This window comes from Accipiter gentilis, chromosome Z, assembly GCF_929443795.1.
Source record: "Accipiter gentilis chromosome Z, bAccGen1.1, whole genome shotgun sequence".
In the NCBI taxonomy this organism is placed as follows: domain Eukaryota; kingdom Metazoa; phylum Chordata; class Aves; order Accipitriformes; family Accipitridae; genus Astur; species Astur gentilis.
In genome coordinates, this window is record NC_064919.1 from 56,369,979 (window position 1) to 56,394,208 (window position 24,230).

General features: G+C 36.9%; 1 protein-coding gene across 2 annotated transcripts in view; it reads right to left on the reverse strand.

Annotated features, from left to right (window-relative positions):
* Positions 1–240: 240 nt before the first annotated feature.
* KDM4C (lysine demethylase 4C) overlaps positions 241–24,230 on the reverse strand; it is a 271,034-nt gene continuing 247,044 nt past the window's right edge. Inside the window, exons 19-22 of one of the 2 annotated variants that reach the window (XM_049794708.1) lie at positions 23,714–23,884; positions 7,878–7,997; positions 3,874–3,966; positions 241–1,152 (exon numbers count right to left, since the gene is read on the reverse strand). In XM_049794708.1, the coding sequence (XP_049650665.1) occupies positions 976–1,152; positions 3,874–3,966; positions 7,878–7,997; positions 23,714–23,884 (561 nt within the window). In that variant the 3' untranslated portion in view covers positions 241–975. The remainder of the gene's footprint in view (positions 1,153–3,873; positions 3,967–7,877; positions 7,998–23,713; positions 23,885–24,230) is intronic. The other variant, XM_049794709.1, reaches the window with a different exon arrangement.

Below are 24,230 nucleotides of genomic sequence, written 5' to 3' on the forward strand. Positions count from 1 at the left end.
AGACAAGAAATGAAAGTACAGTATTTATCAGGTTTGCATTTTAACACCAAGTCATGTGCGTGCCTGTGTGTATATTCTGTTGTGTTCAGGAAACTATAAGCATACAGCATACAATGAAGTTTCTTGATTCATATAGGTATAAACCAATGGGATTGAAAATGACATCAACAGACAAAATGCTGCAAGTAAAAGGACAGTATTTATTTGTTTGTTTGTTTATTTTAAAACATTTTACATTGATAGAATTTTATTTTAAAAGGAAGACCATAATCTATTCATTCAAAACTAGGCTGTTAAGCATATATATAACTCTAATTTTTCCTACACATAATGGAAGAAAATTATATTTTACAGATAGCTATTTTTAATAGGCCTTATGAAAAACATGTTTAAAAATAACTGCCAAAATCTGCCTCTTTAAATATAGAAAACACCCTTGCTGCACTAAAGATATCTTTCTTAAAAGCCAAAAATATCTAAGTCAACAGTTGAGTCCACATCAAACCCTACTGAAAGCAGTAGTGACATAAAAATGTAAAAGCCCTGTATAAAGTAAGTACAGCTTTTGTTTGTCTTAAAACTGTACGTATTTGTTTTAAAAATGTTTTATAAATACTAATATTATTGAACTTAACATCCTTTCCTTTCTGCAGAAAAAAATGAGCCACTGAAATTATCTCTGTTTACTAAAATGTACCCTCTCCTAATGTGAATCTTCTCTCATAATTCAAAGGGAATTTTACTACTTATTTCAATGCAAGCAGGACTGAAAGTTTTCTTCAGCATTTCACTGTGTAATTCCTCTTACTGTCACTTAGTTTCCCCCTTAGTTTCATAAGGCAAAACTTTACAGATCAGAAAATCAAGTTCTTCGGTTTAGTTCATTGTAAAACCGAGTGTTCAATTAAACCGAAACCAATTGCAAATAATGCTGCATGCTTTTTAATCAACATCCCTCTCTCTCTCTTGCTTCCTTTATAGTCCCTTCTGGCTTTTTTTCTGGAATGAGCTTTTTAAGAAGGTGCGGTATCCTGGATCATTCACATATTCATTAGTAAAGCGTGAACTCAATACTCTCTGCCTCTTCTTCTCTCCCAAGATAACATCTGCTCCATAAAATGTGTCTTCAAATCTCATGTCAGAGGCTGTAGACTAAAACCAGACATTAATTACACATACAGCTTCTTACAGGCCACCATATTCTGACATATTTTAGACAAGTTACAAGGAAACACAGATATATTTCACTAGAACATATGAAGCCATCTACATTACTGATTATGCAGTTACAACTTCTTTCAGGAAAACGTCTAAATATTAAATATATATTTCAAATGTATATTTAAAATAGAATTTTTACTTTTCCATATTTTGCATGTACCAGTCATCATTTAATTCTCTAGGTCTGTAGTGTTGCTGACATCGTCCAGAGGTCACACAATCACTCTAATTCATGGTGAAAAAGAGCAACATGGAAGTGATACAATTGTTGGGCAGGTTTGATTCTAGCAGTATCAAGTATTATCTACCGCTTTGTGTTATTCGGAAAAGTTTTAAATACAAGGTACTACAGCATGGACCTCTGAAAAGAAACCTGCACACTGCATCATTTGCAAAGAATTGCAATCACAAGTTCCATTGTTTGTCATCAAGCTTAAAACTGTTGGGAATCCACTGAAACAGAGCAGTGCGACAGCAAACAGCAAGCCATTTGGAAAAAAGCAGTGGCAGAAATTTTTGGACCAACTTCTACTACTGGAGTCATGATAAAATTCCCAGGATTAGGAAAAGTACCATTTAGAAGGAATTAGTGTCATTTATTTCAAGAGATGGAAACAGTATCATAAGCTGCTTTCAACTTGAACTGTATTAAGAATGAGGAAGAGGAGGCAGCATTGGGCATACCTTGAGGACTAAGCTACATATTTATAGAATTTGAGGCAATAATAGAAAATCATGCAAAGATCTGAGCACAGGCTGTGGCTTGTTTTATTTATTTGACCAAATTAAATGGGTTTACGCTATACTTATCTTCCCTATGACGTTAATGGTGTCAAATACAAAAAAAATAAATATTGATCTATAAAAATTCCATTTTAAAAAGAGCAGCATAAACCCAACTATATTTGTATTGTTATCCTTAGTGAAATGCAACCATTTACACTCTACAGAACATGCAGTTAATTAGAAATGCTTTTTACGCATAGTCTCTAAAAAAAAAATGGTAATGGAATGCTTTCTGGGTATAACGAAAAACCCCATTGAATATAACCAGATGGTTCATTTAACATTTTCCAAGACATCTATCTCAACCCTAGACAGACAGGACACTGAAAGATGTGTGCACTTATCTCAAATACATTTACAAAAAGGTGTCCTAGCCAAGAACATTTGACCACTGCACTTCCCATTAGAAAGAGCAGTCCTAATCTTACTCTATTCCTTCAGCAAAACAGGGCATCCTGCTGGTGAACACTCCTCAGCAGGCTGACAGCCTCACATTTCTCTGTCTCTCTTCCTTTCCCAGCTTTACTGCCCCTTTCATACATGATGCCAATCCTTTCCTTTGACACACTCCTAGCTTCCTGCATATACACAATCCATGTTGGGGTGGGCTGCTGAGAATTGGATGAAAAGGAATGATAACAATGATGGCAGCTGCATGTGGCAACAAGCACAGAAAAGGAAAGTCAGACTGAAACCTTCTTCAGCTACCTCACCATGTAATGCTATAGCAGTTCACCAAACTCATACAAGCTGATGTATACCTGAAGAATCAACTCTACACATCATTCCCCTACAACTCCTTGCACCCAGCTTTCAAGAATCAGCTAATTAATGTCACATAATGGCTGTGTGAACAGGTATTGTGTATGAGCCCATCTCCGTGCAGCAATAAAAAATATAGTGTACTCTGCTCTCCCTTTCAAAGCTTCAATGAAAAGGTTCTTCAAGTAAGAGGGAATTTGTTATTCAAACACTGAATTATGGTTTGTTCTCAATTATGACTAGGTTTTTGCATCTTTATGCTTGGGTCTTACATGTTAAGAAAGCTAGCGTTTAACTTGCAATGCAGTTTTGAACAAACAGCTCTAAAATAGAACATGGACATGAGAAGAACATGGTGCTCTTCTCAGTAGACTTTGTAATGGATTGAATTGCACAATATTTAGCATTAATGACAAAGACAGGTAATAGCAGTCTTGTCTCCTCCAACAACTCTATGGTAGAACTTTCCCCTTTCAACCTTTAGGTGTTACACTTTATGAACCTCAACACTTTTCCACTTGGCATACATATAAATGACTAGCTGGTGGATGTTGTTTGAAACTGCAGGAAACCTAAAAAATATAGCAAAGATTTGGCTTTAAACCAAAGACTAGTGAAATGCTGATGAGTCTTGCCAGTGACATTAATGAGTTCTGATCAGGCACTTTTTTCCTTAGAACAAGTTAATTGCATTTTTATTAAATTGAATGCTTTTAAAATCACAAAGCTCTGATAACTTTTTAAAGTTTTCAATAAAGTATACACATGTTATAAGCATACTGAAAAAACAGAATGTCTGTCAATTTAAATATTTACTAACTTGGTAACTCATGATCTGACAGATGATTGACCAAGATGTCCCTTTTAGGAGAAAAGAATCATGTTTGACAACAGCGTTTGCCTGTACTGGAAGAACAACTAACATTTCTCACTAGCAAATGGACACTTGTGCTAATTGTTGTGCTGATTTAACCAGTCATATTAGTAGAGGCTTCACAAAACATTTGTCCAATTTAAACAGAAAATCCTGAATAAATCCAAGGATAATGTTATTAGTATTTTGAGCATATATATACTATAATGTTATTATCAGCAAATACTCACAAAACGTGCTTTTACTCTCTTAGGAAGCTCTTCATCTAGTGTATAGATCTCTTCTCTCTTCATTACTATTCGAGAACCATCTTCAAACTCAACCTAATTGAAAAAAATGGGTATATAAAATAAAATCATAATTTAACTCTTGCAGGAAGTTTCTGGGAATGTCTCCAAACAACAATACATGTACAAACACAGAAGATTTATATACAAATATTTAGCTATCTATTTTAGACGGTAAAATTAGGATAAAACGCAAAAAATGTTACTTCTTAGGAAATGCAATATATTCATAAGTTGAAAATAATATCTAAGCAAAGAGACTTCACAATCAACACTGACACATATACAATAAAGTAAAATTTATTAGATTAGAAATGCAGAGCAGTAACAACACAGACAACATTATTTTGTAGGAGTGACATTAAAATGTCTTCATGTCATTTTTATTTGCCTCTAGTTTTTTTACTTGCTTCTAATAAATAAAAAATTAATTTTTACATCCTGTGATTCAAGGTTGAGGAAGACCATATCAAAAGAAAGAAAGTATGAGTGACAACTAAGGAAATACCAGTTAACAGAATTTTACTGAATCTGATCGAATTTCTTTAAAATGCTGTGTTCAGAAGATGAAAAGCTTTATCGTGCTTAGGTTTAGATTTAATCCAACATGAACCCCGTTAGCAGAAAATGAGAAAGGAAATGTAACTAGGTGTGGGGAATGTTAAAATGCTGAGGCTTTGAAGCATTTAAGCTTTCAGTAGCTGCTGATATTTTTTTTAATACTTCATCTAACAATTGTGAATTTCAGCTATTATCTATGACTGCAGTTTTAGTTCCCACAGAAACTGCATTTTAAACTTTGGTATGAAATTAAAAAAAGTCCCAATCCACATCCTTAGGTGACTTAATAAGACCACGTAAACGACAACAACAGACTTAGGCTCAAGAACAAGCCCAAATACAAACACAGGAAACCATTAACTTATCAAAAGTATTATTATAGATTAAACTGAAAAATCATATATTTGAAGTTGTAAATGGACTGGGTTTTATACGTTCAAATTAAAGCCTCACCATGACTATGTCAGATTAATTGTGAACAGCTGAAAAATCTGACATAGTATACCTATTCTCAAAAGCCAGGGTGCAGATCTATGAGCTATTAACTTATTTAAAAGCAATTTTTTATTTTTTTTTTTTTTTACAGCAATTAACACAGATGCACAAATCTGGAATGCACTTAAAATCCGCAGAGCACAGATGGATAACAAAGTCACAAAAGTCATCCTTGCTCCTCTCTGTTCCTGTTACTGACCCCATAAGCCTAGCCTGTTAGTAGTATGTTAGAGGAACTTAAAGGTCAATTTGGCTTAAGCTTGTTTAAGAAAATAATGGCAATTCAGGTATTTTTCACCAGGATGCAGGAGCAGCCTTTCTGCTATTCCTGCTCCTTATGGCACAATACATTTGGTAATATGTTTTTGCATAATACAGTTGGCAACAATGTTTTTTGCATCACTGGTGAAAGAACTGAGAAATTAACTCTGCCAGCCTTATGCCACCAGAAAATCACCTCCTGAACTGGCAATATTTTTGTTTTTACTGGTAGCGTGCAGCAGGAGGCAACTGCTTCATACCACAGAATCTGGCATGCTTGCAGCACAAAATATACTGAACATATACAATGGAGAGTACCTGGAAGTTCTTCAGCTATAATTCAGCATACCATATTGGAAATAAATTTGCCTACCATTAAAGGCAACAAGAGCTCCTCTAAGACTTTCAATAGTATCATGATTCATGCAAAATATAAACCCACCAACTGTAATAGCTCCAATTTAATTCAGACTGCAGATACATTTCAAATTATCAACTTTATCCAGCAGATTATTTTATTTGGAATTCCGCTGCTGTACAATTTCTGTGTAGTACATTATTCTCTCCATGAGATTTTCTTTTATCAAGACATCATAAATTAAAGGGTCAGCTGAAATTGTTAGAAAGCAATTAATAGAGTGAATGGATAATTTAATAATCTCAAATGAAACTCAAAAATAAATAGTGAACTTTAATATAAAAAAAAGATCAACAAATCAAATGTAGATCACATTAACAATTTCACTTGAACACCTGCTTTGTATAACTCTGCTTAGGGATTGTGTAGGATACTGGGTCGCTAATGTCAAACTGGACGACACAAATTCTAGTGCATTGTGTCATAGCTCCTGCATGCACAAGTACTGTGACATTCAGTACAAATGTCTCATGAACAGGAGGAAAATTCACAGATATATCCAAGCAGAACGGATTTGCCTTATTAAATCATAATACTTATTTCAGAGAGTCCTTTTTGGTCTCTCCTTTTGTCATACCATCTAAGAGATCACACAAAAGACTTGGTAAGAGAATCTCGAATCTCAGAGGTGCAACAGACATGTCATAACCCAGAAGAATGGAGCATCTGTATCCATGGGTCCTGGAAGCTTTCAGACAGGCTGTGTAGAAAGACCAGAGGGAGAACTACTAACGTGTCTTGAAGATAGCCTTGCACCCTTCATGCCACAGACCTTCTGTAACCTGTGGCCATGTTGTGGCAGCCCCCTCTTTGGTCCTACAGATTGAAATACTTGTTTGTCTCCACGGCCCTAGGTAGTGCAACCTGGACTCCCTCTAATCTTTAATCTTTGCTATTTACCCGTGATAGGGGTTGTTACAAGGCAGTTTACAGTAATCTCCCATGATTGCTATGCTGAGGAACTCCAAACCTTACTGAACTTCTGCATGCTAATCCATTTTCCTTAAACTAAACTGGTTTCCTCACGTTGTCCAAGAGGTCTAAAATAAAGAAAAAAAGTTTGTTTTAACTATGTCAGATTCCTTCAAATATGAAAGATAACAACATTCATCTAATGTACCTCACAGTATTCCTCAGAAGACCAGCTGTTCAGAAGATTAAATGATTTGAAGATTAATGTTACTATAGAACAATAATCTTTATATTTTATAAAGAACTTTTCACCTTCACAACATAATACAACTTCTGAATGTAAGGGAAGAGGTAAGATTTAGAGACTAGCTCAAGGGATCAGGCATTTGAGGACTTGAGTTCGATTGCAAGTCATTGGCAAAGTAAGAAGGTCAACACAGCAAGTCATTTAGCCTCCCTGTGCCTTAATTTATCTAGAGATATAATAGTAAAGTTGCCATTTTTGTAGAGTAATGTGAGGCCCTCACATGAGAAGAGTTACATAACTGAAAACGATTATATATATATAAACGAAATGTACCTAGATTCTCATTCTTTCAGAAGTGCTATTATTATTGTGATTGTTTCATTGCAGTTTCAACAATTCACCTGGGTACTCAAAGCTGCTGACTGATTTTTCTCAAAGGCAAGCATATAAAAAAACGCAATTATTGTGTCTCTGAAATCAGAAGTCAGCTTTTTAGCACTGCCTTCAGTGTTCAGTTCCCTTTTGCCTTTGCTGAGGATAAAACGCTCCTTATATTACATGTTAATTAATTCAAAAGTGCCTCAGACAAATGAAAGTGGGGCCATTTATGCTCTTCTTTTTACTGTCCTCCCTTACATCCTTTTATGAAATGCCTACAGTTCATTGTAGTCACACACCAATACTTATTTTTATATCATTAATTGTACAATTACCTGACAGCAAATAAAAGTAATAACCTGGTGAAATTAACAAACGTTATCTCTCAATCTCAATGTTCTACCTGTTCACCTGAGTTCTTATTAAATAAGACATTTTCTTGCTCTTATAAGAACGGGTGAAAACTCAACTCCCAAAGAGTGCACAGCACTTGTTAATGGTTTAGACAGCTTTATTTATTAGTTTAAATGCATTAGCAGTTACAATAGGAGCCCACACTCCAGCCTTCTGCAGCTTTGAAGGTGCAGCTGGCCACTCCAATGCTAGAGCCTAATGAGCAATTTGCAATAAAGACATCTGAAAAACAAGCACATGGCAATAAATAGAGACACTCACCTGATAGATGTGAGCTGTGTTTGTTCCCAGATACTTTGCACCATACAGTTTTCCATCAGGCCATTTCACTTGGACAACCTCTCCCTCTGCAGGTGGTCCCAGCCTTAGGCAATCTCTGCTCTATTTACAAAGAAGGATGGATTCTCAAATCAGTGAGTAAGACACTACACTGAAATTACCAGTAGGCTGCTTTTTACAACTTGGTAATTGGAGGTGATTCATTACCACGTGTGTTTCAAGTTTTACAGTCCTGCTAATGGGCTAACAGAAGATATTGTTAGCCTTTATGAAAATGAAATACTGACCAAAGAAACACTCACTTTACAGCTTGATGCTGCATTGGCAAGACAACATATGCATAAATCAGATAGCTCTCAGGAACTGTGATACATTTTCCCCCAAATTAATTTCCATCACACATTGAAAATAAAGATCACTAAAGTGCAACTGCGTATGTGGAAGACCTTCTCTTTTACATATTGAAGTAACTCATGTTTTGTTAACCACAGCACATTTTTGCTAGATGCTAACTTTGCTGACTGAAACATACCCTGATGGATCAAACTATAAATGGTGAGAATGCCAATGAGTTCTTTGCTTACGTAGAGAAACACTGAAAGAATCCAAATACTTACTAAGAAGAATCAGATGGGATTTTATTTTTTTTTTCAGAAGGTATGAAGCAGGTTTTTTCCTGTGTTTTAACCAAATTTTGTGCCTGACTTGTTGAGCATGTCAGAGCAACACAGTTTACCCTAGTCACAACATATCCATGTTATGGTTTCTTTTGCCCCATATGGCTCAGTATGACCTAAATGACTCATTTGCAGAGAACACCGACCACACAACCATAACAACAGCTGTCCACATGAGGAAATACATGAAGGACCAGAAAAGGATCATGTCAGCTCTGCGCTCACTAATTCTTTGGAAGCTATCTCTGCCAAATACTTAGCCCAACAAAGGCATCTATGCTTTGTATGAACTACATTGCAAGACCTGTCATATAAATAGCACTAATTTAGTGCTATTCTCCTAGGTGTGAGAGGACCTACTTTACAACCATGTTACCTGAGCTCACTGCTAAGAGCTCTAGACTGGGAAAAGATAAAGCCAAGGACTCAGGTACAAGGACTCAGCAAAAAGGTCCTGCAGGACCTGGTATTTTCTCAGGTTGCTGCAATATTATTACCATTTTCCAAGTTTCAGATTTACATAGAATAATTTACAAAATTGTTTTATTTTCGAGTTCAACAGTTCACTTCCAACAGAGGCTAACAATCATCATAACAAAGAACTCAAAACATGGGATTGAAAATGCACCACAGTGATCCTTACTGGGACATTACCTTGTTATAATATCATGCTAGCCAAATCCAGGCTTTATAAACTTTTTAACTACGTGTATCTTAATCCATGAATTTGATTCAACACATGAGAGAAGAAGTGAAAAGCTGAATTTTCATAGAAACACACTTTCATGCATGACAATACTGTCTCTGTCATCCCTCAGTTGCTGTGCCAAGGGGACAGCTCTAAAATATGCCCTGTGTGTTTGCCTGGCAAAGATTGCTCTGACAGATACAGAAAGACACATGTTTTCAACTTCACCATATATTTGTGGTAGGAGGTAGCATTACTGTAATCACACTTCCTGGTATTTCCAGGAGACGCAGGGGGAAAGGGAAAAGGGGAAGGGATAGCTTCTGTCTACTTTCCAACAGTGGAATAATTGAGTTCGCAGGGGACAGGGATTGCTAAATACTATCATAGCTCTGCCTATAAATTAAATGAGACTATATTTTTAATGCTTTCTCCTCAGTGGTGACTGTCAAGATGGTTACTGTCATGATAATACTTCCTCTATATATTTATTGCTAAAGTGTAAAAAGGAGTCTTGGCTAAGCATCTTGAACCAAACTTTTAAAATGCATCACGGAAGATAGCAAATTTCCTGAAAACAAACAATCTATCTACAATGTCAAGCCAAACATTAATTTTCCAACAACAAAAGCCCAGCATGAATTACTCCCTTTGCACCTTGCACAAGAAAAAAATCTCACAGCTTCTCTAGGATAGCTAATGGAATTGCTCATATGGAAAATTAGAGTTCTCATGCAAATACCTAGACAAATAACAATCCCATTCTTCATGTATCGCCACAATGTTTTAGTCTATGGAACAATGTTTGGGAAACCCATACTAAATAGTTTTTGCTGATTTCTACCAGAGTTCCTACCTTTTATTTACATATTACATAACCATTTTAGATATTCTTTACTGCAAAAACAATTCTCACCATTTTCTTCTGGGGAATGACTAGATCCATTTCTTAGGCTGACAAAACTGCAAAAATGCAACCTCACTTTTCTGTCATATCGTGAAAAGTCAGACATCAAGGTATGGCAATCCTTCAACATTCCCATACACTAGCTGTAAATAACATAGTGTGGGCTCAGTCTACATTTAGCTTGTATGAGAAATGTACATGGATTGCAATTACATAGTATATTTTCTTCTTCACACAAATGGACAAAACCATGCCTATCTGCACTGAAAAGCCTATTCACTTAAGTGTCGAGTTTCACATTCCAGCTGTTTCACAGCTCAGAGCCTCAGCTCCAAGCATGGTCAGCTACAGAAGGCTGCTCACGGACATGTCCGGTTGGGTTTGAGTATCTTCAAGAATGAACACTTCGGCCCGTCACAGTGAAAAAGTTTCCTTAAGTGAAGAAAAATTCCATGTTAAGGAATTTCCTGTATTTCAGTTGGTACCTGTTGTCTTTCATCCTATCACTCTGCACCACTGAGAAGTATGTGGCTTCATCTTCTTTACTTCCCTCATCAGGTATTTATATACTTGGATAAGATCCCTGTGTCTACTAGTCTCTAGGCTGAACAGTGCCAGCTCTGTCAGCCTCCTCTCAAATAACAGATGATCCAGTCCCTTCACCACCTTCATATCCTTTCACTGTATTTGCTCCTGTATGTCCTTGTCCTTCTTGTACAGGTGAGCCCATAACTGGACACAGCACTACAGATATGGTATCACCAGTGCTAGGTTTACAACCATTCAAAAAGTTTCTTTATGAGTAAAACCCTGTGAATAGCAATAATTCTAAAACTTTTCTTGTTTATTACAGGTGGTGTTTTCTGGTTTCAGAAACATTTATTTTGGGGTTCATTATATACATTAAACTAAAATAGTAAGCAATCAATTTGCAATAGCTGTTGGAAAAACATGTTGAAATACTGGGTTTGTCTCCTATGCTGTCACTAAGGAATTCTTGTGTACAGCACTACAGATAAAGTAGACATTTTTGCTATTTTTCTCTTCCAATATTTCTTTGTTTTTACCACAGATGTTGAATGATACTTTGGTTCGTTAAGGCTGGACAGAGTATTTGCAAGTAGCAAATCCAGTTGCAGTGGCAGTGTGGTGATGTTGTCAGCCATCACCACACTGGAAAAAATGTGGAGCCACACTAAGAAAACAAAGGGAGGAAGTCTGCACCTGAAGCATGCACTTGAATCCAGAAACTGTGAAATATTGCAAGATTCCCATAATTTGAATACAGCCACTGACATCTGAAGAAAACATCTTAATTTTTAAAAAGTTTTTTAAAATACTTTCAAATGCTTTCCTAAATCAAGGTTAAAAGGTTTAGATATTCTGGTCTAGATGAACTTACGAACTATTGAGACTATTCTCCGAAACAGTCAGAAACAGATGTTCCTTGGAAACCTACAATTTTATTTTGACAATGTCTTGCCTGGCAATTATGTTATTAATTCAGCTATTTCAAATTCAACAATTATTTTCAAAATTATAAGAATATAAGAGCCTTTGACTTCTAGGTTTGATCCAAAGGAGCCACACTGAAAGCAAATATCTTTAGTGAATTCAGAGGAAACACAACAGTGTGGTGCAATCCTCAAAGTCAATGGGGCTAAATTGGCTCATATCTTCAGGCACTGGCTAAAAGAAGCTTGCAAGTTAAATTGATAGTAGAAAGGATACTGTAGTTTTTCATGTGAAAATTGTAGTAGGAAAGGATGAAATTATTCTGTGACTACAAATATAAGCCAATGTTAATTTACAGAGTCTCTGGTTGGACAGAAAGCTAGATAGAGAGGAAATCTTAGAAAGGAAAATACTGGCATGGCCAAAGTAGAATATGTGAGTATTTAATGAAACACAAAAAGTTTTCAGTTTGAGGATTTTTTCCCCAGTGAGAAGGCAGCAGTTGAACAAAAAAGACCTAGAGACTCCAATACATTATTTAACAACACTTTAAAAACATTTTTTTTCAGGTTCAATACCTGAAAAGCAAAAAGCTCTCACACACATTTCCGAATATTCTGAAGACACAAAACCCCCACCACTTCATTCCTCCTGAATCTAGCAGCAGGGAAAGTTTTTCACTGGTTTGTACAATGTTCTGCCTTTCAACAGTCAGCTTATAGCTCAATGTTTGTTCTTTCAGGACCTTAAGTGCAATCATATCCTTCCAAACCTGATTCAGTCTTTGGTGAATGTGGAACGTGATTGGTGAAGAAGGGATCATTTAACTCCTTTAACTTAAAGTAATTGTCATAAAGGTTAATATTGTATTTAGTATCATAGCAATAATATTGGTCATTGTATCTCAAGAATTTGTTTGAAAAGAGGAAAATGTGGCCCCTATGGCATATTTTAGAGGAGGTATAAATCCAAGAGTAGTCAAATATTTAAAATTGTTGCTAGAAAAAATCATATTCAAATGGAAGAATGCCAATACTTGTCTATTCAAATCAGGGAACAACTTCGTCAGATCACCTGGCTCTTGTGAATTGTTTAATGATGTGATCCTACCCTGAGTCAAGAGAGGATAGAAAAGTTGTGATGATGAAGGTCTCTGATTTGATCCTGCAGCTGATAACCTAGACTAGTATGTCTTGTTTAAAAGCTGCTTTTGCCTTCCGCTCATACTTTTACATGAGCATTCTGTGGAACTTTTCCTATTAGGACAAAGAAAATCAATCTCCATCTTGATCAGATCAGAATATTTTCTGTGGAAGATTATTAAACTCAGTTCTCACAGCTGTGCTCCTACAGTGGGCTTAATAGGGAAGAGGAGAATGAAACACTGCAGTGTAAAAGTAATTTGCAATCAAAAAGTAACAGTTTGAAGACCCTCTTTTAATGCTAATGAATATTACTGAAGACCAGTTTTCCCTGAACATAGCCTTAAAACATTCACACACATATATACATATATATATATAACAGTACAGTGAGATTTCTTTTGCCATGTATAAAAAAATGAGGCCAAAACCTTGGAAAGATATTGAATAAAAATTAATCTATGTTATACTGTATTAAGTGGAAATATTGTCTGCAAGTGGTTCATTCTTGATGTTTACTCTTATTCACCACTAACCATTTGAATAAGCATAATTTTTTTCCTTATAGCTGCACTGTTTTACACACCTGAGGTTTACATTCATAAGCTGGCATCATTTAAAGTAATTTGTTAGACATGCAGAGTAGCATCTTCCTTTTCTGAACCATTTCATTCTTCTGGAACTTGTTAAATAATTTTCAAATCTACCACATCCATAACATTCTTCTACCCATTTCCCATGAAGGTGTCTCTACAAAATCCACAACATGGATCATCAAACTGTCATCAAGCATTAACCAAGACAGCAAACATAATCAGGCTGGCAGCTCTTTGTTAAGGAGAGTGTCTAACTGAGTAGCCCCTTTCCCCTGAACAACCTCAGAAATTCCCATTTATTTTCCTCAACAGTAATAGAATTGTTTATCTGTTTAACTGGCAGACACAGCACTGAGGTCTGTTATTTTTCAAATCACTGTGGTTTAGACTGTATTCAAAATAAAATATTTTTGTTTGTTTAAATTGTATTCAAATTACAGCATTTTTCTCAAATGTCACTTAGCAAAAATTTCTGCATCTCTTTGGCACTCCCGGGTTTTACTTGCTGATTTGCTTTGTTTCCAAAAGAAAGCACAAAATGCCTCATTGTTTATTCAAATTCTTGTCAAATACCATTGATGGTATAATTGACACAAACAATATAGGGGTAAAGTGGTTTAGTGTGGCTCTTGCAACAGGTTTTGTGAGTTAGCACATACTTCTAATCCTGTTTTTGCTGTATGGCTCTGTAACGCAGGGACTGAATGAAACACATGGAAATTGTATAAATTATTTTACTTAATGGTAAAGGAATAGTATACATATACACAGAACCTGACTGGCATTATTCTTCCTGGGATGCTATGAGTTTAAAGACAGTTTAAATGTTAGCTCAAAACTAGTATTTGCAACAATCAGTTTAGCTGAAAAGTTACTCATTATTTCTGTACCATACAACACTAAAACCCTCTAGGAAGACATATTCCAATCAATCAACAGCAGCCTTGCAGGAAGACTGTGTAAGAATCCATTTTGTTCTGCTGCTGCGGCTTTCTGTATCGGACCCACTATGCTGTTGTCATGCAACTTGCCAAGAAGGAATGGCAAAGAGGCAGAGGTAAGCAGCAGCCTGGCTTCAGCCTTGCAACGTGCCTGGTGAACAGATCCTTTCTGTATTGTTCCATCCCTGACGCACAGAGGCCATGGCACAATATTGTAATCCTCCTCCTGCAGACTGAAAGCTGATAATCTAGCCCTGAGGTTTCAAAGATCAAAGAGAAACAGATACCAAAAAGACAAACTAGAGCCAAATCAGACTCTGTAATTGCAATAAACCTGGCCTTCCTAGCCTGCATATCTACATATTTTTTTACTATCACTCATCTTGGGTTTGTTCATAAATTTATACATATTGTTAAAATCAAATTGTGAAATAGAAACTGTCCATTTTCTGTTGCATCCGCTGCATTGCTTAAATCTATAAGAATGGCCCAGACCTTAGTATTAGTCTAACCACAGTTTCCATGGAGCAAACCATAAGACTAGCTCATTTGGGCTTTTATCCTAGAAATTCCACGGTTTCTGAAAAATAACTTAAAACTCGTGCATGGTCCCCAAAACTGAATAACCAACACCTCTATCCTCTGAGTTTGGAGAAACTGAAATTCATTTCACAGCAAATTCAATTCATAGCACATTCATTTTAATTTATAGCAAACGAGCATTGTGGTATTAATCACAAAATTAACAGTTACCTCTCACAACACAGACAAAACACAGTAACTGCATCTGATTTTCACTGATAAGACTTCAAGTGGATTTCTAGTCTCCAAAAATTAATGAAAAAGTAGGAAAAATCCAGGTTTGATTATTGGGCTTTTGCACAGAAATAGTCCTCTCGTTGACTCTAGTTGAACTGCAGCCATTGTTTCTAAATTTTCCCCTTAAATTAGGACCTGAGTTAAATTTAGTATCCTACTTCGTTACTAGGGTACCTACCATGAGATAGTGCTCTGTACTCACAGAAACCAGATGAAGTTGCTTTGAAAGGGAAGGAGCACAGAACTAAGCACAGGGTGACCACGCTGTCAGGAAGTTAGCTCTTGCTGTACAGATGCAGGAGAGAAAAAGGTTCCCAGGACAGAGGAGGAAAGGTACCCCTGAACAGTCCTGAGGAGGGAGCTTCAATGTCCCCAAGGCCATTCTGCAAAGGCACTTAATGCAAGTTGTCTCCTCTGCCTACATTACTTCAGCTAACATTAACTTTCAACGCGAGTGCTAGTGATTAAGCTTCCACAATCATGCTCACCAGTGATTGTTTCATAAGGAGCAGGACTAATGTGATTACAACGAACACCTCCGATTTTGAAAAGCTTGTCACACCGGCAAATAACATACCACGGCTGCAAACAGTGAATATATCTACCAACACCATTAAAGTGGAAGTGGAGAAACAACTTGTGAACAACCTCTGACCTCAACAGACTGTCAAGCTTGTCTTTCTTTTGGGAGCTGATAGTATACAGTAGTTAACGTAAATTTTTAGAAACACAAAATTAGGTTTCATATGTTCCAAGACAATCTGAATGAAAAGGAGAGTGTTAGCTAATTTGCCACAGTCAGAATTTTATCTAAACAGGAACAGCAATTTACACAGTGCATTATCATTTGAAAGAGCAGGCCTGATTCCCAGGAGTAAAATTCTGGTTTTGAATTGGTATAAACTCAGTGAAATCACCAGATTAGCAGAATAGTTACTGTAATTCAACAAATTTAGCCTTGGATCATGGAATGCATAGTATAAAAATATTTTGTATTTATGTATATGTTGTCCTTAAAACATTACTGAACCTTCTCTTATGAAGTGAATATATGCTTTCACGAAAGGGAAACTGGAAGAGAAATTGGATCATGCATTCCTGAATACATCTAAAAATTTCTTCATTTCCATTCAGCTTAGAAAGTTCCTACTTCAGCCGTTATATTGCCTTTCAGCAAATCATTAATAACACAAATACATGCAAAATGCTGACAGATGCAGAATTGCCCAGAAGGCCACAATTCAAACCCACATTGTAGAATGTGGTTTAGGATGTCCAGGGCACCACGATAAGGTGCAGCACAGAGGACACTGAGGAAGCCTTAATTTGGGGTACAATATACTCTTATGGGACAAAACTCAATGTCAGCGGTAGGAAGGTGAAGTTGGTAAGGATACTGGGATGTCTGATTTGCTGTGCCTGACTGAAGTACAAGGCTCCTTCAGGGCAGCAGAGAACCCTTGCTTATGCTTATGCTAAAGTTAGATGAGACCGAGTCCTACAGTATGACCTTGTACCCTGCCCAATCTATATATTGGTGAAGGCCTAAAGGTTTAAAGTTCCCAGTAAATCAATTGCAGTCAGACAAGTACAAAGAGCAGCTCATCTTCTGTGCCTGCCCCTGCCTCAGGACATAACACACACAAAGTAAAATGTTCCTTCTCCACCTTCCCCACCCCTGGGCCCCCGAACACACATGGCAAGTCTAGAAATAATCTACTTCTGAAACACACAACAAACAGGGTAAACTACCAGATCCCCAAACCCTACAATTCCTGGGTTACCTCAGAAAAAAGGTGGGAGGGGAAATAATGCTCCACCCCCACCCCCAGCAGTCCCACCTCATCTCAATGGTTCCTGTGCAATTCCAGGCATTTCACTGTGCTCCACATGCTCATCATGGCTGTACTAGTTGTAGTCCCGGACATGGATGCACACTCACTTTGCAAACACAAGAAGCATTGTAATATATTTCTGTCTCTCACCTGCTTCAACTCAAAGTCAGCCATCTTATTACTGCAAAGTAATGGTATATTTTCCATGTTGTTTCTCCTGCTGAGCTGTGGGGGCATTATCTTCAACTAACCTAAAATAATTCTTGGTAAGGTTCCATAAAGCATTCCAGTATAAAGTGGAAAGGACATTATACACAGGAAACTGTGTAAAGATAATACTCATATTTAAAGCTTTAATTTGTCTTTAATCTACCCTAGATTCATTTTTTACATGAAACTATTAAGTTCCCTGTCTTTCTACTGTAACAGGAAACAAAGAAAAAGCAAGACCTACAGAAAAATCACTTCTGTTCTCCATAACAAAGTAAAGTGAAAGTAACTGACTTAAATCAATAGGGTTATAGTACTGTACAACATGTTTCAGATTAGAATCAGACTATTCCATCTTTTGATGTTTTGCAGCTTCAAGAGTTAAACGACGGAATAAAAGCCACCAGTCTGAAGCCTTAGAACTTAAGTCTTTGCTTTAGAAAAAGTTTGATTTTAACATAATAAGACCACAGTTTTAAAAACAGGAATTCATTTGTGTTAGTATTCAGAAGATGCAAACAATGATTCACATGTGCAAAGAATAGCATTCTGTGTATCAGCGCTTGCAAATCCAGTGCAAAAGTTCACAGTTATAAAAACGTGTTAAAATTAATTTCTCAGCTCACATGAACTTGAAGTAAATTCTTCAAAACATATATACATATATAACTTCTTGGACTATTTCACAGAACTGGAATGCAAAATCCTACAAAATTTTTACCAGTCTAACCAGGAAAATAAACCCAAGTTTTCTCCTCAGAGCCAGGTCATGCAGCTCTCAAACTTGCTTTCCAGAATTTTTCAGAATTGTCTGTCAATGGCCACATCACTACACAGCAGATAATTTTATAATGCTGCAAAAAAAAATTGTGCCAGCCCAGCATGAGTAGTACATTATTCAGACCACAGACTCAATGTTGTCTCAGTTAAGAAATCAAAAAAAAAGGTTGCTAAACCTATTATAATTCATTAGGTCTCTTTTCCTACATCACACAACTAGTTCTGAGGACTTTTTGACTAAGTTCACACCAAATACGATCTATCCTCCTGTTACATTCAGAAGTGCATTCCTCACTTTCTATTTCTTTCTCAGAAATCACCGGTGATGGTGATACTGGAGTGCACCCAAAGTATCTACAGATTGCCCAGAAAGTGTAAATTCAACAGTTCTAATTTCCTGAGCCATTCTTTACAGATTTACATGCCAGTATAATAAAACTGAGCAATAAGCTATTATTGTCTGCCAGAAGTCTAATGGATCTTTCACAGATACAAGGAGGCAGGTAAGCACTACTATTTAAAGTTTTGATTTGAACAGGTAGACAAGCAGAAAACAGTTGTCAGAAGAGATAAAAAGAGAAAGGCATATAGAATAGAAACCACTGGAAAAAAATGCTGGAAACTAGTCAGGAGTTTAGTCATTTATAATGCCAGACAAGGTTGATGGAGGAAAAGTTACATACATCTGGTTTGTAGGACAGATTTCCAAAAAAACCACAGCATCCTTCGGAAATTACTAGGGCTAGAATCGAATCTTCTGGTTTTTATATGCAGGTGGACATTAATGGACTGTCAAGATTTACATGCTAGCCCAGTATTTCTGAATGACCATTGTTCAAGCAGTATGGTTTTGCAAAAGCAGTAGCAAAAGTATTAACATATACAGAAACTGAGAAGCTGATTGAGTGTCCACGTAGACATACGCAGACACATATTTATTGTACCAGTGGAAGTCAGTAGTCACAGACAAAGTCATTAGAGACAAGTTCTTGTAAAGAAGTAAGACTTTGCTCTTGAAGCTACATCTCGAGCACCGACACTCATGGCCTGCAAAAGTGAGCTACCTTTTCTAACCTGCACATGCAAAAAGCCCCACCTACATAATGGCACATTATGTTTTTAAACTAATGTTCCCTTTAGCTAGCCTGTGGAGGAAATAGTTTTTGAAGAACCATCCAGCTAAATCCGATTTGTTCTACATCTCAAAGGAAGATGAAGTAAATCTGTTCTGTCTCTCATTAGTCTAATGCTACTATCCTTGGGACAATCTGCATTCAGCCTGACCCCTTTGCGTGTACTTTACCCCAATTGGTTCACCTCGTCTTGAGCAACTTCTAAGAATATAAATGCCTATGCAGCTTTCAACCTCTGTCAGATATCTAGGTCAGGAAGGATCATTCAGAATCTCAGCAAGTCCACAATCATCAAGAAACACAGGATAATTGGCAAGCCTATGCAAACAGTATGTGTATAGATTAGTGTGGCTCACGAGATGTCGGAGCTTTCATTTCATAAATTTGCAGGTGTGAAGTAAGCATTTGTGGGCTGGGACAGAGGCAGAAGATTGCAAAGAAGGTCCCTGGCTGAGAAAATGCGCTTTTTTTTTTTAATAGCTTCTCAAATTACATTGCTGGCAGGGTTTTTTTTAAATACTGGCAACTAAAATGTGCTCCATTTTATTAAAAAGAAATCAGTGCTTAATAATTTTGAACTTTGTGAAATTTAGGTGCACACCGTAAGAAGTTGTAGCCTTCATGATAATTTCAGTGAAGTACTGTGGCTGTCAGAGCTCTCAATAGCCCTGTTCCTCCCTCCTCTGCCAGTGGTGAATTTAAAGTATTGATAGTATTGATAGACACAGAAAGATAGAGCTTAATCTCTTCTGTTCTCTTCACACTGAAGGCTCTCTTTGGACCACTACTGAAAGAAAGTACTTGCATAACTATCAGCTTAATTCTGTTAAGGATTCCAGGTATCACTGTCAGTATGTTAAAAAATCCACTGCTTGGTGGGTTTTTTTCATGCTTGAATTTTTTTCTGGTAAGGTGGCAACCACTTCAAAAACCAGCAGTAGACAAAAAAAAAATCAAGCAAGATGTTGGATGGACCAACTTGACACATGCAAAAATAATTTCTTGTTCCTGCTTTTGACAGCTGCAGTCTGAATGTCTTAACCTGAACTAATACATACTTTTTCAAGAGTACGCTTTTTGGATTTTATCAGGACCTCAGAAAACTACCATAATATGGTTCTGCAAAACAAACTCATGAACTCCTGAATCTGTGTCCTTCCAAACACATCTCACCTCCTTAACTCTTAAGATGCTCCTGATTCTAAGGAACATTTACAGCAGATTTCCACAAGCTACCATACTACTTAGGATGGTATTCAATTTATAGATTTTAGTAAGTCCATTTTGGGTTGTGGGCATGACAATCCACAGATCACCTTTACCTTCTCAATGCAGAACCCTTACATTTATACACTTCATAGTAAACTAAACCACAGTGTGGGTATGTCATGGCAGCAAGAGAAAGTACACTCATTTTTGTTCACCTAGTTTGCTTGATAAACACAAAGTGAAACCAAGACAGCAAAGAATTCTGTGTAAACTGATCACTGGAGGACCAGAGTACTTACTGGGGCTGGTGGCCTGGAAGGAAGTCCACCATTTCAGGAGAGGTGTGCTCAGCTCTCCTGTAATCAGACTTCCCCACAGACTCAAAGTATGCCTGAATGTGCAATATTTTATTTTTTTTTCTTCCTCTCTTCCTTGCAATCAATACAATTTGGTGGGACCCTTCTGCCCACAACCAGGTATACTGCAAGGACTCCCTGTTTAGCTGGGATTTTAATAAGGTAATGTGGGAACAACGTCATCCTTAGTCAAATTTCAGATTACATATGTATGTATACATATTTTAATTATACTTGCTGTTAAGGCATTATTGACAGCCACAACATACCAAGAAACAAATAGTAATCCTAGCTAAATACCCAGAATATTCATTTCTAGCAAACTGCCAAGATATGGCAGTGGGGAGATGTCCATCAGGTACTAACACAGGAAAAAAAAAGAAAAAAAAAAAAAAGGAACTGTGGAACACCCTCCCTAAATGAGCAGGCCGAAAAACTGAGACATATCCTGATGCATAATCTGTAAACTGACATCTGGCCTGTTGGGCAGGACAGTACTCCTCCTGGTGCTGAGCTAGGGGCTGTGTGACAAGTTACAGAGCATTAATTCTTCAAGCAGTGACAAGTGGCAGACAGACACACATGCTGTCTGATGGTAGCAGTTAAGCAGGACTGCAGCATATGCACACCCCACTTGTGTACATGCATTGTTAAACTGCTAAAGCTGTCACCTCACCTCCTTTAAGGTATCACGTACTCTCCCCCTCACTGCAGTCTTTCCATGACTTACAGAGGAAGTCGTCCTGCTGTTTCTCCCAGAAGAAAATTGTACCCATAGACTTCTTTGCACCCTCTTACAGCTGCTGGGCTGAGGGAAAGCTGGCTGGTTAGCACATCAGGAAGCTCTCTAATGGGTTTAAACATTGTAATTGAGGAGTGATTATTCTAAGAAATTCTGACAAGGTAGAAAACAGGTATAGTACCTAATAGCTTGAAACAAAAATCTATACAGCTATGCCTATATCTAACACTTAAGAAAACCCCAACTGAAACATCTAGCAAATGGTAACACAAACCAAGAGAAATACCTATGATAAAAGAACAATGTATACCTTGCTTTGGTAGTTACTAAATACTTAGAGGCAAATAGAGTTTCATGAAACTTTGAGACTGAAATTTCCCTGCTCCTATTTTCCTCCTTAAAAATAAATTACTGTGTCTGAACATTGGAACTGTGGTCTATTGTGAGCTGAGCTGAAATTATGTAGTGGATTCAGCACATACTGGAAAAGCAGAAAGCTCCTGCTATCTTTGTGAGCTAGTTGAAAAGTGAAAACAGATTAGAAAAATAAGTTCTTCAATAGGCAGCAATATTGCTTTCACACCAGATTTGATGAATAAGTCCTCCCAGCGGCACTAACACCTGATATGCACATTGCATGGATTAGCAAGTTTTAGTCCAGGCAGAAGAAAAAACATTTTTTTTCCCCTTCCAGTAACTGCTGCAGGTATATTATCTAATGAAAACACAACAAGATTTCTCTAAGGAATGTGAAATTCGTTTGGTGTTTCCATCAAACAATTATATGTTGTTCATCCACTATCTGAGAAGCACTGAGGCATATCCAGACCTGATTACATTTATTCTTAGCTCCAGATCAGACTACCCCACTAGGGTGGCAAGCAGTTTCTCATCTCTGCCTTACCAGATCCTTGATGCAGGCATACATAAAAGAGGGGTTTCTAATAACAATACAGCCACATTTGCTTAATATCTTGATCATCCTAAATCAGAATGTCTTTGATCATTAATGGAGCCTTTTGGAGTGTTTTGAATTAAAGGATAAATTTTCAAAGACATGTAAGAGGGATTTGCTGACTGTCTGCTATTCAGACCAGTGGGAGGTAAACAGCTCAATCCCCATACACTGCTCTGAAATGTACCCTTTCAAATACCGTATTTTCAAAAGGCATCAGACTTTTCAATAAGTAAGAAGCACCTAAGAACAACAGTATCATTTCCACTGATGTATCTGTCAGCTAATGCTACTTCCAGGAAAACATTAGGCCTGCAGAAGACAGAACAGCTCAAAGACTTTCACAGGAGAAGAATATGGAGTACTTCTAGGGGTTGTGCCCCTTGAGCTGCACAGCGAGTATTCTTTTGCACTGCTGCACATGCCAGACTCTCCCCCTGTACATACAGAACAGGACACGGGGCTAAGTGAAACCTGGGCTTGCAACAAACAGCACTTTTGCATACCAGTGTTCACTGAAGGCTCTAACTTTCAGAGATTATTAGCAGGAGGTACACCAAAAATATCAGTTCAGCACAAAAAAAGACTCAGAGCATGAAGGTAAACAAGGATTAGAGTCATATCATGAGAAAGACATCAAGCGGCACCTGATGAACACAACAAAGGTTAATATCCAATGTATTCATTGCAAATGGGGAGGGAAACAGAATCTTTCCCCAGCTGTCTGCAAATTTTGTTCATATGTGCTAAGTGCACAACGTGGTCCTTAACAGTTCTGAGAAACACCATAGTTTATGTAAGTGCATAATGGAAACCAAAATATCAATTGGTTTTTGGAAATGCAATAAACTACACATTCTACTCCCTGATGATATTTATCAATAATGTAATCTCACAAACTAAATATCAGAAGGTGTAAACAAGTTGTTATATTCTTGAGAGCTATTCTTCCCAGTACAGCAGGATTTTTCTATTCTGCAAGGAATTTTTACAAGTTATCTCTGAGAGACACAGAAGGATATATGGAATTCCCTCTCTCATATCTTTTATTAAATACATATTTCTTAATTAAAAGATTTTCTAAGATTACTTCTGATTCATTTGGTCAAATGGCAAAGACTAATTAGAACAACCAAGGTATGGAAGCCCATTAGAAAATAATCATTCTCAGCAGCAAAAGTAACAAACACGAAATGAATATTAAGATGTTATTTCCTCAGGGTCAAAAGAAGTAGTTCAGGAGGTTCCAACTCTCTAATTAAAAAAAAACCAACACAACAAACAAACCAAAACCACCACCCCCAAAAAAACCAACCAACCAACCAACCAAACAAAACAAATCAGAAAGGACAGGTATCTGAGAAAGTACTTACTACAATGTCTTCAGGAAAAGTATCCAGACTGAAAGAGCCATCATCAAACATGACTTCATAGAAAAGTTGAGATGTCACTCCTATGACCCTGCAGCTGTAGTATCTTGTATTTCTGTGTTTTGTGATGACTGTCTGCCCAACTGTAATGGCCTTCTTACATGCTTTAGCTCTCTTGAAAAAAGGAAGAATTTAAAAGAAAAAGTCATTTTAAAATACCAGCTTACTCATCAGAAATTTATCACTGTAAAAACAGAATTGATAACAGTTCACCACTCAATATAAAAACTTCAACTGCAAAATCGTTCCTTCCAATCATGATCACACAAATTTTACATACAAAGTTTTTGCATTTTATGAGAAAACAAATGGCATCTGAAGAATAATAAATCACAGCACTCAAAAATATTTTTGCAACTGATGCCTTCTAACTATTCTGCATTAGATCAATAATACTTACACAATTAGCAATATTTGTAAATTTTATTTGTAGAATAATTTGTAGAATTTGCTTGAAGAG